At 39.1% G+C, this 17,269-nt stretch overlaps 1 protein-coding gene across 7 annotated transcripts in view; it reads right to left on the bottom strand.

Moving 5' to 3' along the window:
• The window catches only part of LOC126913996 (glutamate receptor ionotropic, kainate 2-like), a 113,678-nt gene that overhangs the window by 56,365 nt on the left and 40,044 nt on the right, over nt 1–17,269 (bottom strand). For all 7 annotated transcript variants that reach the window (XM_050717351.1, XM_050717353.1, XM_050717352.1 and 4 more), the window contains exon 4: nt 6,831–7,082. In XM_050717351.1, the coding sequence (XP_050573308.1) occupies nt 6,831–7,082 (252 nt within the window). The remainder of the gene's footprint in view (nt 1–6,830; nt 7,083–17,269) is intronic.

Here is a 17,269-nt window from a genome sequence, read left to right as displayed (position 1 = left end):
AACTAAGTATGAACTCGTTTTGCACGCGCAGACGTAGGATTCTGTTGCTACAAAGTAATTCTTAAGGTTATAAATACTAGTTTTGACAGAGGAGAAGATCAAACAGTGGAGATTAAAAAATTCACAACAACAATGGCATCAAGTGTTCGTAAATCTGAGCAGCTGAATTTATCCGTAGGAACTTAACATTATGCGTGCGAGATATATATAATTGAGAAATAACAAGGATAGTGTGTGAAATTTTTGAGAATTTCAAGTTTATCTATTTCATTACCAACGTTGGGATTATTGAAACAATTAAACTGACTAATATGAAATTTTCTCCTTTCACAATCTTTTATCATGTTATTTTATTTCATAAACTGACTATTACCAAATTTTCAGTTTTTACCATTCAATATCATTTTATTTTATATCCATCGAATAGAATTCTGTGATTTATGATTCCCACACATCGATATATCACGTAACCCTTAATCATTATAATACACACCTTAGAACGACATGCCATAAATCCGACACCGCTCTGACGAGCTTTCCACTAAATACATTGTTAAAGCTCTCGTTACATACACTGATATTTACATATTTCCTAGAAGACATTTTGTCGTCCTTTACGATAATGACTGGGTTTATTGCGCCCGTCTTCAGCTCCGCGTTTTTCTCAGATAACGAGGTACCCTGCGATCCTTCGTTATGTTGTGACAACGAATGGTCCGGTGTCTCTAGTCACGGGACTCCTTAATCTCGGTGTCTGACACAAAGATGGCGTTAAACACCCTAGGATCCTTTCTTCTGGCTGTAAATCCGCGAAATCTCCACCTCTCGAGCCCGTTTCGCACTTTCCTTCTTATCTTTTCCTCTTTGCTCCATCAAACACGCTCTCCGCTTCTATCTGCTTCTTCTTTCAAACAATTCTCCTTTTTCTCTTCCTCCTCCTTCGTTCTGTTTCTTTCGACACTTTGCCTCTTTATCCCTTTCCTAATCTTTGTAGCTTCTCACGTGACGCAATTCTGAATTTTCCCACAGTCATTCGAGATCGTCTGGCAGAGCAGCGTGTCATCTTTCAGCTTCTACTGCAGCATTGGATTCCCAGTAATAGAATCGTAGGAAACTCTTTTCAACTTTGCGCATATTACGATTTGAAATTTTATTAACAAGGTCAAAGAATGCTGAAAGTTTTGAATGGCGGCAATTTTTTGACCTGCGGTATAATCCGCCAAGATAGCAAATCGTCTATACGAAATCTCTAATAGTATAAAGTCTTTCTAAGGATATCCAAGGAAGCATCCAATTCTTTCAATCCTGAAGACTGGATTCCGTTTCCTCGCGTCTGGAGAATCAACGATGAACCATGGTCCTGGACCATCACCATCTATTGTGAAAATTCTCGCCACCGCCCCCATAGCCTCTTTCGATCCTTTCTCCCGATCCTCCTTATTCTACGCTCTGTGTTCGCTCTTCTCAGGAAACATCCTGGACAATGGAAAGGTGCAATGCCGCATTTTAAGCTGCAACGGAAGGAATGCCTTTTATCCCTTCCTTGTACTCGAACAGACTTATAATATTTCCAATAGCCTGACAATTGAAGTCACGAAACATCGTGAAATCCACTTCGACGAGAGTTTATTTTGGCAAACGCAATTTCGAAGATTCTTCAGCAACCAGTCCATGACACTTCGAAACTGCAGTTCTTTGAGGTATACAGCCATACGCGAAACCACTCTATGAGTATTTTTGTCACGGAAGACGAAAATCGCTTTGAAACGTTCGCGTCACCGACAGACGTACGCGATATTGGCAGGCGCGTTGAAGATTCCCGGAACATGCCAGAAAAAGTGGCGAATGACGTTCGTCTCCTGTCGAGGTAGAGAGATAGGGGATTTGGACATCGGAGAAATATGTATCCAGTCTGCCACGTACTTGTTACTCTAAATCACCGGAAACGAGAGCTGACGTTGTCTCTCAGCCTCAGTGGTCGCTTTTCTTTTGGTTGCGTGGAAAAATTATCAAGTGTGGTAAACAACGAAATGATTTATTGAATATCACAGTGGAACCTAGGTAATGCGAATTTCAAGAAAAAAGTTAGAGTCCTCGAGCTAGGGAGATCTTGCCTTACCGAGCTTTTCGAAGAGTAAAAATGTCTCAACAACTTTGTACGAAGATTAACAGTTTTCGAACTGAGAAAGACAAATTCATATTTTGGGCAAGTTATTAGCTCATAAGAATAGCGGGCGTGGAAACACGCGCGTTGTCCAAGTATCCAAGAACATTTTGCCATTTGTGATACAGCGTTCACAGTTACAAGAAAGGAAATTTTGCGTACGACAAGAATTCGATGACAAGTGTTTGTAGGTTATCTATTTCATTTACTTTGTTGGCGCGCTTTTGTGCAATTTGAGTATGTATCGAAAGATTTACTGACTTCGTTAACGCGTCTTTTGTGGCTACGTAGTTTTTATTTGTTAAAGCGCTCGTATTTTTGATTTAAATATACTCTTTTTTCGTCCTTTTTCCGGCGACCAGAGCTACGGGTAATCTCCTGTCGCGTTGCACGAAGGAGAACCGCGAAAGTGAGTGAGAAAGTGGAGGGTTTAGAAGAAAAAAGAAGGTGCTGTGGATTCAAGAATTCAAATCGAAATCCGATCGTGGAGACCTCCCAAATAGAAATTCAAGACTTTCCAGCGTGTAACTTCAACCGCGAATAGAAATTCAAGACTTTCCACCGTTTGTCGTGTAACTTCACCCGCGAGTAGCTCCCTTAAGTTGAATTAAACGCAGATTCCCATCGAGCAACTTACGCTGTGCCGAAGAATGTGTCCGCGATGCAAAGCAGCGTCTAAGTTTCTAAATTTTCGCGACGAATCTCGCGAAGGATTCCCTGGAGGGCTTTAGAAACGAGGGTGGAAACTTTTTAAGGCGCGTTCACGTGGCTTCCTAATAAGGCGCAAACGATCAAAGACGTTAAATTAACACGTGCGTTAAACGCCGGTAGCAGACGATCTCGAGGACTAGAAATTTCCCACGAGCACGTGGATCCACCCTTCCGGTTCTTGCAACTCCATGGAAGACGCCGCCTGCAGCTTGAGTAACGAGGGTTAACGCTGACAGCGAAATAACGAAGGGCGGGGTCATGTTAAAGCGTTATTAGGATCGTAGAAAATCTTGCTGGTAAACCTGTCGCGACCTTTATCATGGAATTCATGAACTTCGTCTCGAATTATTGAGCTCATGTGTGCAATAATTGTCGTTAAATTATAAATATCGAATTGAGGACGAATAGTACCATTTTTCCCATTTCTGCAGAAAAAGATTGGATATGGGAATTAAATGTTCAATTTCGTAACATTGTATTAAGTTGGGAAGGTATATAATTTGTATACGATAATCCTCAGTCTAAAAAATTAGGATTAGAACAATCTGTCTCCACGAAAATGGCGACACGTTGTCACGCGTGTGAATGGATATTGATGGACAAAAAACGAAGAAAGAAATTGAAAAATGTTAACGTTTAATAGTCCTGCTACATTAAATAATAAAATTTAAATTATCCAAGATAAAGAAAACCCGTGCACTTTATCTAGTTTGAACTGAATGTAACTTTCGGCAAAATTCGAGCACTAAATCACGCATAGTTTATCAGTGGTTAAGTTGGAATCGCCTTGGTAGAAACGGATTAAAGTTCGTCAGAGAATCGTCTGACGGTAGTTCCGCTTTCACTGCGGAAAATTGGGAAGTTAAGACGAACAGAGAATCGGCAGGTCGGTAGCTTTGAGCCACGATCCGGACGTGTTCTATTCCGATGGGGGACCAGGATTCGTTACTTTCCGGCAGCAACATCGTCGACTATATTTGAAAGTGAAGGAAACACAGAAATTCCGGGGCTTCGGTAAATCTCTGTTGGGAATCAGTTTGGTAACGGATAGGGAATGGTTTGTGTCTCGAGTTGGTGACGAGTGTGGTGGTAGGCGATGAGTGTGAGTTGTAGGTTACAGGGGTGTTCTAATCGGCTTGTACGTATAACTTTCGTGCACCTCCGCAAATAGATAAGCTCGCTAGTCGAGATGGTTAAGCTCGAGGTGTGTTTTCATCGGCACCTGGTTAAGTTCGCGCAAATCCCATGGAGCCTTCGAAAGGAAAGTGTTTAAAGAAACTTTGCGCGTATTAGCCGCGCTTCGTGTCCTGACTTCGGCTTTCTTAAAAGTCTCTCGATTGAATCGTTTGAGATATAAACTGAAGTTTGGATTAAATTCGTGGAAGGGAGTTGTGGTTTGTTTATTTAGAAATTTACATCATCGTTTTATACGGCATATAATCTGATGTATTTATAATTCGAAATGGGCAACGGGAGGCCTGTCTGACGACGAATGTGCCATTTCCCCTTCGGTGACAGCGAAGTCCTCGATCTCGCCCGGGGAAGAGTCACGTTTCACTGCGCACGAAATGCGGTGGTGACGCACGTGTTGTAACAATCTGTCACGGGAATATTCCAACGCTCGAGTATGCAGTCGATGCTTACAGCGGATGAATTTACGCGCTTCTATCGTAATGCAGGTTGGACCTGGCTTATCAGTTACTGAGAAATCTATATAGAATCGGATAATAATAATATTATCCATCTAATTGAGAGATGTTATTAATGTTACTAACTACAGTCCTTCAAAATCAAGTCAAGGATGAGAAAGACTATTTATAAATATAAAAAATTAACGATTAGACATACTAACAAATATAGAGCACATAAATAAAATAAAAGAAATTTAGTCCCTCCTTTCTTCATCCTTTCCTCAATTTAATTCTTCATTTTTCTGTTAAAGTTTGTTATTCAACAAATTTCCTTAGCAGACCGGCTTGCAGCTCACACGCGGCACCTGGTAAAAATTCATCCTGTTAGATGTCGGTCATTGTTCCTTTCCTTGCTAGAAAAGTATCATAACGTCATATCCCAAAGGATCTTCTGGCATTCAGATGCTCGGTACCGGATCTAGTAATCCTTGGTAGTCTGTAATGCTAAGCTACTTTGTATGCCTCGCTATAAATCCATTGGAAGTGGTGACTGCAAAATTGGTTACCTCTTAGAAATAAGTAATTAGTTGCCAATCGCCATCCTCAGGTGCTAGTTGTTCCTCTTAGTCATCACTCATCAGAGTGTCTTCACTCGTAGTCGTCACTTGTCCTAGCTAATAGTTACTTGTGGTCTCTAATTAGATGTCGCCTTATCTACTTTATTTGGTATCTCTTCGTCTGTAGCAATCGTTCCAGTAATTATTTTCCACATTAGTAGATGGTCCTTCGAGCTAACTAGCTAATTTTTACCTAGTTGGCACACCACGAACGATTGCAATATTCGATCAATTTATATCAAATTTTTATAAAAGTTTGATAATAGAACAGACCTGGCCCTGGCTAAATTATACAGCAGAGTGCTATATATTTGTCAATTACAGCAACTGCAGCAGTGGACCAAACATTTCATTTTACCACGTGATCATAGAACAAACGAATCTTGTGTCCGCTCAATTTAGCCCGCAACAGTGCGGATCGTCGTTTCTTTGACACTTCAAAGGGGAACCGCGAAACTTGGAAAATGTTAATTAGAATTCCGCGCGGAGAAACGGGTCGAAATGAAGCCGAGCACGATGTCTGATAGCGCGCACGTGCACCTTACATAATTCTATTCAGCCCCTTACATTATTCATCGTCGAAGATCAGGAGACCCAAAGAATGGCGATGAAACGGGGAAACTGAGGCGTAACCGGTTGAAAGCGCTGCAAGGAATCCTCGTGCAGTTCAAAACCGCCATTTCGCAAATTAATTAGACGCGATTCGGCTTCAACCAGGTGGACGCTTCCTTCGGTGAACGCGGGACGTTTTCTCATTATGAATGAATTTCATTATCTTGGTTTTTGTACTCCGCGGGCGAGTGTTATTAATCGATGTTATTTCATTACCGTAGATCTTAAGTGTTCCTAATAGGTCTGGTAATTGGGAGAGGCTTCCCTCCGCCGGCTGTTAAGCAAATTGATAATCTAACGGAGTAAACCCACCGAGACTATCGGCGCAATTAACGTTCCTCGTCTCAATCAGCTCGATTCACTCAGACCTCGTTTAAATCGAAACTTTTATTCAGTTTCGGATACAACGACTTCTATTCGTCAGAGATGGAACCGAATTAATATTCAGACAGACCGTTCGAACTCTCTCGTCTTTCTTTATTATACCTCAGTCGAATTGTAACGAAGGAGGAATTGGAAGAATCGTAGGGATTTCCAGGTTGGTTTTAAGGTAGGGATTCCAGGTTTGTGTTTTAAAATCCGTGTGTTAGTCGATATCGGAATCGTATTGGATTGCCAGATTATAAATATGCATCCCGTTTAACGCTCATTATAGATCGCCTGAAAACGATCTGCGGGACTTGATGTTATATCTCTGTCAATATTCTGTCTTGAAAAGAGTTACGAATTCGTCGGTATTCCAGAACGTATTACAATGATATAATTATCAAGTACTCAAGACGACTCAAGATGTTTGTTTTGTCAGTGTTATCTCTGGAAATTCATTCTCGTTCTTGAATTCACGAAAGAAAACTAATTAAACTTTCAGCGTAGTTCGAAACTAACCCTTATCAAGACAACTTTGTTTGTTTCTAGTTTCCGTATCGACATCGATGTCGCGATTACATTGGGAGAAACCCTAACCGATAGCCGAGAGTAGTACAAGACACTTTTCGTCAGACATAAGGATCGCACGACGTTCGACAAGATTCATAATTTTCAAAATTTATAAAGGAATGAAGGAGTAAAAAAAAGAGAAATGAAGGAATTACTCACCATAGTCGTCCTCGTAGATAATGGCGACCTTGGTCCAGTTGAGAAACTCCATGATGTCCTGATAAGCGGCGTTGAGCAAACTTTGTGCGGGATAGAGGTTGATGCTGAACTCTTTCGCCTCCGTGTCCAGGTCCAGCCTGGCTTCCAGATGTGGAATGTCCAGTGCGTCGCAGATGCTATGGATGTGTTGGCCCAGGATGGGATCCGATGGGCCGAATACTGCCTGCACCCCGTACTTGACCTGTTGACACGCTGCAACAAACGTAGATCTCGACTATTCATTTGTCCACTTGGTATTTTGCAATGCAATATCATTTACACGTCGCTAGAAACCAGATACCACGCGTGGTTTTTTATTCGAAATTTTTTCATTAAATTTTTAGATAACTTTTTTTACATTATATATAATATTGGACGTCCGGAAATTGGGAAATATTTCATGCGCAGATGCGCATTAATTAAGGGTGATAAAGGATATACTGTATTTTTGCAAGTAAATTTTATAAGTATCTAACAACAAATGTACGTAATGTGTGTAACAACATATATACATATACACATATTATATATATATACATATTAACAACAACAGTGTAGTGGAAGCAGAGAAGAGAAGTGGAAACTCAAGAAAGATGATTGGATATTAAGTAAAGTTCGGGATGGAAGGAAATGAAAGCGGAAGTGGTCTTTCAAACTAGAGAAAAGAATCCAGACAGAGGGAAAGGAAATGGGAATAAAGTAGAACAATCAATTTGTAGGATTTTCAGAAGCTCAAGTTTTCTCTCATTTCTACAATAGTTTTACGATGGTTTACCGTTGTAAAAAAGCGAACAGTTAAACTATACATGAGATTATTATAAAACAAAATATAGACGAGGTTGTTAGTTGATTGCTTCATTTGATGATCGTTAGAGAAATTCGCATATCTACTTGGCGATCTGTTGGTAATTTCGACGCGCTTGTTCGTTCGATGAATCATTACAGAGAGAAATCGGCGAGATGAGGAGCGCCAGCGACCCATTAAGATCGGGAACGTGTAGATGACCGGAGAACGATGTTAATGCGGCGTTAACGACTCGCTAAGCCGAACACATGACCGTGGTATTCGTTTATGGCTATTGGAAATTGTTCCACGGACACCAGGAATGTCGATTATTACCGATAATGACGTTACTCTCCCTCATATCCCCAGTTGAATCAAATATTCTTTACACGTACAATTAATGTTACGTAATTAGTTGAAGTGAAAGTTATAAAAAAAATTACAAAAAGTTTGGAATCGCTATATGTTGTGTATAAAATTCAAGATTTTAAGGGAAACGCAGCTTAGAATTGTGTTATCGTAGAAAATTTCTTGGTAAATGATCGATCGGTTTTCGAATTAATAATTAGATTAACAGATGATTCAATTGAGTAAGTACAATTGAAAACAAGGATCCATGTCAGATACTTTGGATTCCAGTAGGCGTAACGTTGCTAAATACGCATTAATTAAAGCGTCTGCTTATTATCAAATTAACGCCCGGCTAAACCTAGTACTGGAGATCGTAATGCTTGTAAAATCATTCTGTGTCTGGCTCTTGCAGCACGATGCACAAAGCGGAGAAGTACGCGTAGGGTAGCCGAATGGCATGCTCCAGGTGTTATCTTGCCTCAATTGCAACGAGTTGTTACAGTCTGTCCGGGTGCTATTCAGATCCTAAGTTAGCCAACTACAGTGCCTTTCAAACCTCAGACAATCGGTGTGCGAGTTACTTTACCTTATGCCTGCGAGTTAATAGAATACACAGGGCAAGAATTTGGATTCGTGTGTCTCGCTGAGAACAGGCAGCTATCACATGGCCTATATTGCGGTTCGAATTGTGCGGGACACGTGTCGTATAAAGGGATTGGAACCGGTTTCGGAATTCAATCTTGCTCGCGACTTTACGATCTTAGAACCGAGCGTTGTAACGTGCAATTTACACTGATTTACTGATTTTATGTACACTTTCAGATTTGTTTCAAACTTTACCAACGTAACGATGATAATCGAATCTCAGAACAGTGCTAACGAAATTTTGTAACGTCTCGCGTAACAGATCTAAACAGATGAAACAACGCGTATTCAGTGAACATGAGAAAAGCGCGACACGAGGCCATTATGAGTAGTACAAATTAGGTATTGTAATCGTGTCGTGCCAGATATAAAGGACTGGAAAATTATATCAACGAGGAGAGTATGGAAGTTCGTAAAAACTTGAAACGATTGGAACGAGGGGAAGAGTAATATTAATAAAAAAGAAATAAAGAAGCCTGAAAACGGCTGAAGAAGATGTAAGTCCAAAGAAAACGGAAGAAATAATCCTTCGAACGAGTTGCTCATTGATTTTTCTATGAACCTAAAGCAATTCTTGCACCATTTTGAACGTCTGGCTATAAAGGACTTATCTACTTGCTGTGGCATCCGGTCGTGACTTTTAGTGCGCCGCCTCATCGGTAAAACGATCCGATGTCTATTATCGTTTTCCGGTCTGACGACATATTACCCACGCGGAATATCTCGTCGGCAATGTTACGTTTTGTGGTTTTCCGTGAAACTAGTTACGTCGTATGAATCACAACGGCGTCGGAATTTATGAAGCTTTCCGTCTGGACGTTACTTCGATTACTTACGACCCGGAGAAAAAGATCAGTGAGAACGGAAACCAACGGGTAATGAATTCTCCGTGGTCGAGTTAATGCGCTCACGTTCGAGACGCAATCGCGGTCATTATATTCGAATTATGCCGGTATCGAGCAATTTCTTTCTACTCGAAGCTTGCTGTATATTATATGAATGCAAGCATCCAAATACGTTATGTATCTGTAACAGATTTAATGCAGATGTTTTTGAAAAAGTTACAAAATAAATATAACAATGGATTTATTGGTGCGTTAAAACGTCGGCCAATATTTTAACTCGGCTGTACAATTCTTGCATATAAACGTTAATGTCCAGTATCCCGAAACCTACGCGTCAATAATTATTCATATGACCGTCGAAGCCGTTATGGTCTTTGAAATATGGTACAATAATAATACGATATGGTTATAACTTTTCGAATAAATTTTGTAATATATTCCTCGCTTCGATAGATTTTCTTTTCGTTTTTCTTAAATTTTTGATTTCTATAAAATACCTGCTAATTCTAAATTTCCGACCAGTGATATACGCGTGATGACCGTTTTGCTAAAATGCAATTCCCTTCCTACACTCTTCAGGCAAACTGTGAAAGCCAAAGGAAAAATTTGTCAAACAAAGAGAAACTTACAAATAAGAAGAATGAACAGTTGGCTTGGAGAATTAATGAACTGGTTGGCTTGTTGGGACTAATTTGTGGTTTAATCACGTAATCGTCGTTAGACATTGGCGGAGAAGGAAACTCAAATCGCGAGGCCCGTGGCTGTTTTCATTTCCGAGCTAGACATATTCCGTTTATTTTTTAATATCCGTTCCATTAGCGTATCCTTTGATGTGGCGATTGTGCCGCGAGCAGTGAATAAGTGAAAACGACTGGAGAAATGGCTGGCGACGAATAAAGGTAACGACGAGCAGAGATTCGACTAAAAATAAAGTGAGTAATAGTGAAATACTAAAAACCTACCATTCCTTGTTTAGTACAGCAATGGGCGATATAACTGTTGTTAAAGTATGAAAAGAACAACGAAGCCCATAAAAGAAAGAGATATATAAAGAATGAGGTTGTTGTAAGGTAATCGTGTAGATATTGCGGACATCTTATCAGATCTGCTGGTTACTGAAAATTTAAACATAACAACGAATACAATAGAATAAACGAGATATAAACGAGACACGAAGATGATGAGACACCAAATTTTCAATTCTCTCGTACATCTTATGACTACTTCTAATCATACTTTTAATTTAAAAACACTATGCATTTTGCTCCATGCAGAATAAACTCCACCACGTGATAATGTTATTAAGGATAATGGTTCTCTTAACGAGGAGCGATACAAAATGATGGTTCTCGTAACGAGGAACGCTACAAGACGATAGTTGCCGAAATGGCGAACTTTATTCCCCAATAAAGAGAACATTTACTGGTTTCCTAGGTAAGTATGCCTGTTTCGGTGTACTTTGTGTAGAGCTAACTTATACAACGTATTAAGGAAGAGCGAAAAGGAATTCGCGTGAGATACGGAGTAGAAATTATGCGAGTTGAGATGAAAACGGACCGGCTTCAAGCGGTGTGGAGACTTTTAAAAATAGGCTTTAACGCCGTTTAAAAATAGCGAGATCGCCATTGTTCCCGCTACAAAGCGGAAGCTTTACGTAGCGCCATCCTTAGGTACTCCCATGATACGCGAAAAAACCTTTGACGCAACATTTATATTGCCATTTTCGTATACGCTGGAATCTGATAGCAATCCGTAGCCTTTGGCCCATACGTTTTATGTTTTCATTTCTAAAACAACGAAGTTTACTTTATTTATTTTGGAGGATAGAGAGAATCGCGCGTGTTACGCGAAACAGGTTGCATCAGCCGTAGAAAATTCAACGTTGGATGGAAAATTAATATCCTACGTTGAACGCGAACGTCGACTGCATTAATTTTAAAAATTCATGGGCCAGTAGTCGTCCGTATTTTCAAAATAGCGATCTGTTGTATGAACGATCCAAGTATTTTAGAATACGAGGGGGTAGACTCTTTAGAGACTTGGACCAGGGAGCGGGTTTAATTAAAGTTTTTAATTAAATCTCGATTTTTTCCCCCTGAAACTTCATTGTCGTGGTTGATATTCTTGATAGAATCGATTTTGTCACACGTTAAGTTTTTTTCCTCTTTTATATAAAATATGTGAGGGAGAAGTTTCCGAAATGTAACACCGAAGAACAGCGAAAGAAAGAATGAGTTGGAGACTGTTTTTGAAGGCGAGAAATGTGGTTTTTCTTACGAGCACCAGTGGTCGACCAAAAGGCTGCCACTGTAGAGGTTCAAGTGCGAGTACTTAGGGAGCTTCACATTTATGAACAAGTTTATAGACCCGCTCGAAGTTTAAAATACCTGTTTGGCGGGTCGTAGTTGCTTCAGGCGATTCCGTTGAGCGACTATCTCCTATAAATATCGAATAGTCAACAAGAACGTAGATGCTGTGTATAATTGCTTATTACGCTAATTTGTACTTACAAACTACCTAGCAGACTCGATGGGTCTTGTATTCCGATATTATATTTAGTATTTCTATTAAATTTATAATAGAATCATTAGAATTATTGAGGTTTTTGTTTTTGGAAATAACATTAAATTTCTATCATAAATTATATTACCACAATTATTATCGTGCAGTTGCTCCACTATTTTTCCAAATCACATTAAAATGAATTGCACATGAATAAGCGAACGTGAATTGAATACTTTCCTTCTCCATTCAACGCGAAATTCTATTAAAAGCGCCGAATAATACTTGGTGCAGTCATTCCCCGAAGTCTCTTACATTTGATATATTTTTCTCAAGGTACGGATCCACTCAGTCGTCTCTTAATTCGGACCAGCTAATTAACCCGCAGGGCTTAGGGTCAGAGGATAAACTTCCGGTTAATTTGCCTTTAACCACTGCCCCTGGTAATTACATCATCGACGACAGGTTCAGGTCACCTTGGAGGGTAGAAACGACGCAGGGATAGTTAAGGGGGGGGAGGCGGCAATTAAATGGCATAAGCATCGATCTCGCCAGTCACCAAGGTTTGGATAGTCACGTTTTTTAGCAAAACGACTTGATAGGAAAAATATTCAATTTTTCATTTTTCATCTGCCAGAGTAACGGGTTCGAAAACCACGTGAGAATGAAAATGCGATGCACTTGTATTACATGGTCAAATTATTTATTCTCTGACAGACAGTGGTCCATGAAAACGTTCGAGTAATTAGCACCAGAGAACTTTTATGAATCTGAAGGCCACAGGCGATGAAAGTATAATTTTAAACTTCAATATGTTGTTGAACCAATTCAATATGCCACAGTTTGAGGCATATAGAGCGAGAAATTTTTGCAGAAGCCAAAAATGAACAAAGTGGAATGAATTTTAAAAGCTTCTAGGTTAATGATAAATTTAATAAAATTAAATAATGAAAGCTTTATGGATTTAGAGCTAAAAAAGTCCGAAAGGAACAACATCGTATGTATAGATATTTATGTTATATGGAAGAAGAAATAAAATCGTGTAAAAAGAAAAGGTAATATTGCTTTCAAGGTAAAGTATTAAAAGGGAATAGAAGAAGAAGTTAAAAATCTGAAAACTTCTGTACGACGACCCGATCGACGACAAAAGGAAAAGACCTTAATCTCCTTAACAAATCGCGTCATGCGTGCGTCATTGGTATCGACAAATGTTCACCCGTGTTTCGTCGGAGCTTCGTTTTCCATTCGTTGACCTTCTAACTTTCTCTTTGAACCAAATAAAACCATCAGAAAGCAGGATGCTGTGGGAAATTCAACGTCTCAAAGGTTACGCTAAACCCGAAGAATTTACGAGGTTTTAGGTGGAAAATAGAAGCTGAGATAGTCTTTCCTTCTTCGAGGTTGAATTTTACTTGTCTGATCAATTCCAGTTTATTCTACTGCGCTTTACATCTTCTCGTCCTTGTTATATATATGAATACAAAACAATTGAAATCAGATCAACGGTCGTAAATTCCTTTCAAAATAAGTGAATACATTCGAGGTTTAGCGAATTTATGTTTGGCTGAGGTACAAAAACGAAAGAAGCATCATATAGTCTGGAAAAACTCAGACACTATGCTTGGTCACTGGCTATCGGTTATATTCCCTTCTTTTTCCCAGTAACGTCGGTACAACTTGCAAAATCGACAGTCGTATTTTACCAAGAGAACCACAAGAATATCGAAACTTTCGAGTTTCCAACGTTTCTCGGACGTTGCACCCGCTTCTTTTTTCCTCCCTTCTTTCTTTCCGACGAACAGCGTCGTTGATTTTCTACTACGAAGAAAATTCGCACTGCGTCAAAAGCTCGCGGCCGTAACAGGTGACTCGTGGCCATTGACGAGGATCGATTTACAATTGGTTGATACCAGACGCGTTATGCATTTCGACGCTGAGCTAGTTCAATTTTTAAAAACATGACGGACTCGAATACGCAGTTAATTCTGGACTTTTAAAATGGTGCCCCGTCGGTTCGTTGTCAAGAAATCTGTCTCAACCCCGGAAGAATATAGGAAATTGTGGCGAAGTACTTCACAGAAATATTTTCCTGAAGAAATGTTTGTCAAACAAAAATGCACCAATAGCGAACATTGTCCGCTTTTTAGGGAATACTTTAACTAACCTTTGCGTAATTATGAATTCGAAGGTTCTCAGGATAGAGCTCATTAGGAATTTTTGAAAATGATACTTTAGAATTTTTATTCAAAATACGGTATATATGGGTTGAATAGGAGAAATTGCGTGAAAATAACTTCGAAAATATACGAAGCGATTGTAATTAGCACGAAATGAGTGTCTACCACACTCAGTGTCAGTCGCTTGTTATTCTATGGCTAAAATTACATGCCAGTTTCACAAAGGAAGATTCATTAAAATGTCGATGTACAATCTTTTTCACTGAATTTCCTCGAGCGTTAATCGGTTACAATCGACTATTCAGTCTGTTGCGGCGTAGTCGTTGCGTGGATGAGAATCACTTGCCATTCTTTGTTTGCAAGTAAGAATAGCCTCAGATGAAAACCGATGCGAATTATAACAAACTGTCTTTGGGTGAACCTTGCAGTAAGTTATTATCTAAACGATAACGGTTATGCACAATGCTCGCTATAGTTCATTTATAATAGAAACATTTTTAATTTGCAAGTAAAATGATCTGCATAGCGAGCGCCATGTAACTTTAAGATTAACAAACTTTGCAAGCAATTTCCGAGTTTTATTATGCGATACCATAGTAAAATGATTATTTTCTCTGCGTTGTGTCGTATCATGTTATATCATGTTACGTTATTCTCTTATATTTTTAAATTGTTTCAATATACCTAATTACACCGCTCGATGTGTCAAACCGGTCATTCAGAAGTAGCGCGATAAAAATCCCTAAAACACCGCTAAATTCAATCAAGAATGAGACTTATTGGAAGTAACAATTTGCTCGTAAAGCACAGTTTCATCAAGATGAAACGTAGTTGGCAGATAAAGAGGAGAACGTTCACTTCGAAGCGGACGAACCGGCGAGAAATACTGGAAGCAGATAACAATGACTCGCGGCCGTTGCAGACGCACATGGAACCGTGTATCCTTTCCGTGGATGTGTCCAGCCCTTGTTGGCTCTCCTTTCAACTCCCTTAACGAGGTGGCGAGTGCCAGTTTGTCCTTTGATGTCGCCAATTCTCCAGACCAACCCCCGACCACTAGAGCAACCTCGTTCAATCAGAGTAATTGTGCGTTAAATCTCTTCGCCTGCCGTGAAATCAATATCACACCATCTGAGAACTTTCTACTCTACTTTTCCAATGTTATATCAATGTCTCTGTGACGTCTGTCTTTCAACTTTATGGCGTTACTGATTGTTTTCAATCCTGGTTCCCTTTCAGGTATCTTCCTCCTGGTTCTTTAAAATTTTCTCTTTAACGAGTACTAAAAGTGTAGTATATTATTAATTGTTGATGTTACTAATCTGGTATTCTTGTTATGCTTCTTCTAAGCATTGGAATTCTTTTCTCTGTGCGTTCCTACTGCTATTTCCATCGTCGGAATTTTCTTCTACTAACAATGTATATCGTCGAAGCGAAGCGCCTAATGAGCCATCAGTATCCTAAAGGTCCTTCCGTTGAATGCTCGAGAAGAAGGCGTGCGTGGCAACGGTCGCGGACGTCTAACAAACGCGTGGTTAGTGGGGGTATTGAGAGTTGTAACCGCGCAGCGAGATCGACTAACGAAACTGAAAGCGATATATGACGCGATCAAAAGAAGGCACTTGTTAATAAATATATTATTGACCTAAACACCGTGTGATTATTTAACGCACTACACCCCGTATCACCTCAGTTGGAACTTGTCACTAACATTAGAACTACCACACCAGTGAAATTGACTGGTTTTATAATTTTATTTTAAAATTCCTACTTTATGTTTTATCTTTTTTTCGCAATGACGTAATGACTTTCGTAACGATAACTAAAAGAATAATATAATGAATTTTATTTTGTTTTTTATGTACTCAAATTGAAAATAATTTTATATCAAGGCTACTTATACCAATACCAGTCAAAATGACTGGTGCTTAAGGGTCCTGCAATCTGTTTATGGAATCTCAATTAACCAATTTCCTCGTTTCGTATAACTTCCCACATGTTTTTAAAATTTTTACTGCGTATCATTCGATATGACGATATCAATTATCAGGAAAATTCCGGATCGATCGCTAGATCGCTAGATGCTAACACTAGAAATACCATACCAGTCAAAACGACTGGTTCAACAATTTTATAAATGTGTTAATCCTCGTTTAGGGATCATGGTCCCAGCTGGATTAATAATACCAAAAATGTACTACATAACATGGAATTCTTTCTGTAAGAAAGTAATAAATCGAAAAATATAAAAATATTCTATTATTACGTATTTTTTAAAAACCAGTCATTTTCACTGGTTGTGGTAGAAACAGCTTTGTGTTAACTATCGGTAGTTCTAGTGTTAAAATTCTCAATTCAAATGTCAATACAGTTGTTATTAAAAGTACTACGATTAAGGTATAAAATTTGTACCAGATAAATCACAATGAGAACTATATGGAAATATCACTTAAATCTCCAAAAATGTGAGAATTCCCTAAAGTATTACAAATCTGGAAAAATGCTACGAAAACTAAAAAATCGGTGATTTTCATTACGCTAGAAGAAAAATTTATTTCCCACAGTCGGAAGACACACGGGTGAATTGGTGCAAAGAGCAAACATTTCCTTCCTTTTGTACCTGATCTGCAAGTTCGCTCTGTTCATCCTTTCCTCGCCTTCCGCTTATCTTCTCCTTGTATACCCAGTGAAATCAACTGACGAAAGAGACGTATCCATTCGAAGCAAGAGTGCACACAAGATGAATTCGAAAATTGTCGATAAAGCGATTTCTCCATGCACGTCGTCGAGTGCCATAGCGGAAGTAAATTTTGATAACAAGAATGCTAGATGCCAAGATTGTCGAAGTCAGAAATCCAAATCGAACTAGTTCGATCGGAATTTGATATCAATGAACTTGACTTTATTGGAGTCTGATTCTTAATAATGATTCTCGTTGACATAAAATCAGATTATCAACCTAGTTTTGGAATATCGTTAGTTACAAATTTCTTGACAAGATTCGACAAAAATTGTAATTAATCGAAAAGAAAAGAATTGAGAAATCAACATCGACTTTCGGTAAAAATTTTCGCAAGGGAAAAAGAAACGAAAATA

Source organism: Bombus affinis, chromosome 3 (assembly GCF_024516045.1).
Source record: "Bombus affinis isolate iyBomAffi1 chromosome 3, iyBomAffi1.2, whole genome shotgun sequence".
Classification (NCBI taxonomy): domain Eukaryota; kingdom Metazoa; phylum Arthropoda; class Insecta; order Hymenoptera; family Apidae; genus Bombus; species Bombus affinis.
Note: the sequence above shows the minus strand (reverse complement) of the source record. Positions and strands in the feature narration are given on the sequence as shown.